General features: G+C 47.2%; 1 protein-coding gene across 1 annotated transcript; it reads right to left on the bottom strand.

Annotated features, from left to right (window-relative positions):
* Positions 1-769: 769 nt before the first annotated feature.
* Positions 770-865, bottom strand: SLN (sarcolipin). The gene has a single exon (XM_075548748.1). The coding sequence runs from the start codon at positions 863-865 to the stop codon at positions 770-772; it is 96 nt and encodes a 31-aa protein (XP_075404863.1).
* Positions 866-1,790: the final 925 nt, after the last annotated feature.

The following is a 1,790-nucleotide window of genomic DNA, read 5'->3' on the forward strand; positions in this document are numbered from 1 at the left end:
TGGAGATATCATAGAGTAGCATGTACACTTCTTGTAAAACTTAAAGATAAAACACAAGACTCCAAGGAAATGTTGCCCTTTTTTGTGGGCGCTTTGGGGTATGTCCAAGACCTCCTAGCAGAAAGGATTTATTCTCCCTCTGCCCTTGAGACCAGTTTAAAGGAATCATTTGATGAGCACTGAACCCGTGGAATGATTTGAAATGTGATACCCTTAGTTGACTTGGTTTCAAATCCACCATCTCTTGGAGACTCCAGCATTTGTCACTTCAAGTCCAGCCAAGGGTCAAATGCAGTATCATGAATAGAAGCTAAAATAAGTTTTAAAAGCCAGTTGGGGGGTTCACTTAACTTTATTCACATGATAGCTGTAGGGGCTGTCAGAAACTCCCTCTGACAGCTCTTTCTTCTGGCAGGCTGACCGGGAGTGTAGTTGCAGACAGTGAGGGTTGAAGGGATGGGTGGTGAGATCAGGGGTTTGTTGCAATCCTGTGCCATCATGAATCCTGTTTAATTTTAACCTTGTGACTTGTCTAATGCCTTTGCAGTAAGAAGTGGGGGATAAATCTAACCCTCACATGGCAGCCCTGGAGAACATCATCTTTTGCAAATACACTATGCTATCATTGGGCGCACTCAGACATTGTGAGTGCAGGTCAGAGGTGCCTCCCAGACCCTGGCAGGCATCCCAGGAGAGGCAGAGGGTCTCAGGCCATCCAGCAGGCAGCTCCAGAGGCTCGTAGTCCATCCCAGGAGCTCGGCATGGCTTCTCAGTACTGATAGGACCTCACAAGGAGCCACATAAGGAGAACCGTAATCAGAACCACGGTGAAGTTGAGGAACAGCTCCCGGGTGGATCGCTCCATCCTCCACAGTGACTCGGGGGAGCTTGAGGCAGACTTCTGAAGGCACCAAAGACCACTGGCTTGTCCTCGCCTCCTAATGGGAAAGAACACAGGGAACACGGGAAGATTCATGAGCACGGCTCAGTCTTTCTTCAGAAGACAGAGAGGCATTGTGGAAGAGAGGAGCCCGGCTTCCCTGCCATTGCCAAACGTCTTCATTTTTTCCCTGTGATGAATGTGTTTGTGGTGGTGGTTGTTTATATTTTCACTGTGAAGAAATGCATAAAACCAGAGATTTTCCATTTCCATCGATTTGACAAGCACAACTCAATGGCATGAATTCTATTTCCTACTGCAGCCATCACCCCTATCTCAATGTTTCCCTCGCCCTTAATCGAAACTCACTGTCCCTTAAGCCACAGGTGTCAAACTGGTGGCCCGCGGCCGCATGGGGCCCCCAAGGTAATGTTTTTGGGGCCCGCAACGCTCTGAAATAAAATGAAAATCAAAACAATTGTTATGAAGAAAATAGCGCTTAAGGGAGATCAAGGCAATACCGTACACACAATTCCCTCGTTAACCCTTTAACTACTGAAGACTAGGATACACGTGGCCCAGGGCCTTTCCCGGGGGCCTGTGGACGTGTATAAATGCGCTGACTCAGTTCTGGCGACATTTGGAAGTGATCTGCCTGCCACTCTCGGTGTCACGTCATGTAAACAGATCCCCAAAGTGGAAAGGTTAAAAAGAGCACTCTGGTTGTGCTGTTATGAATCATCCCTAGCGGCAGCGCTAGTTAACATTTTTAGAGGGAAGCCATTACGATCGTGCATCACGTTTGTCAACTGTCCAACATCTTGTTTTTTATTAGTTACTTTGTTATATTTTCCGGTCACAAAATGAGAGGTAAGTGAAAACTAGTAGGAGGAAAGCGCTGGCAAGTTTC

Source organism: Tenrec ecaudatus, chromosome 4 (genome assembly GCF_050624435.1).
Source record: "Tenrec ecaudatus isolate mTenEca1 chromosome 4, mTenEca1.hap1, whole genome shotgun sequence".
Taxonomy (NCBI): Eukaryota; Metazoa; Chordata; class Mammalia; order Afrosoricida; family Tenrecidae; genus Tenrec; species Tenrec ecaudatus.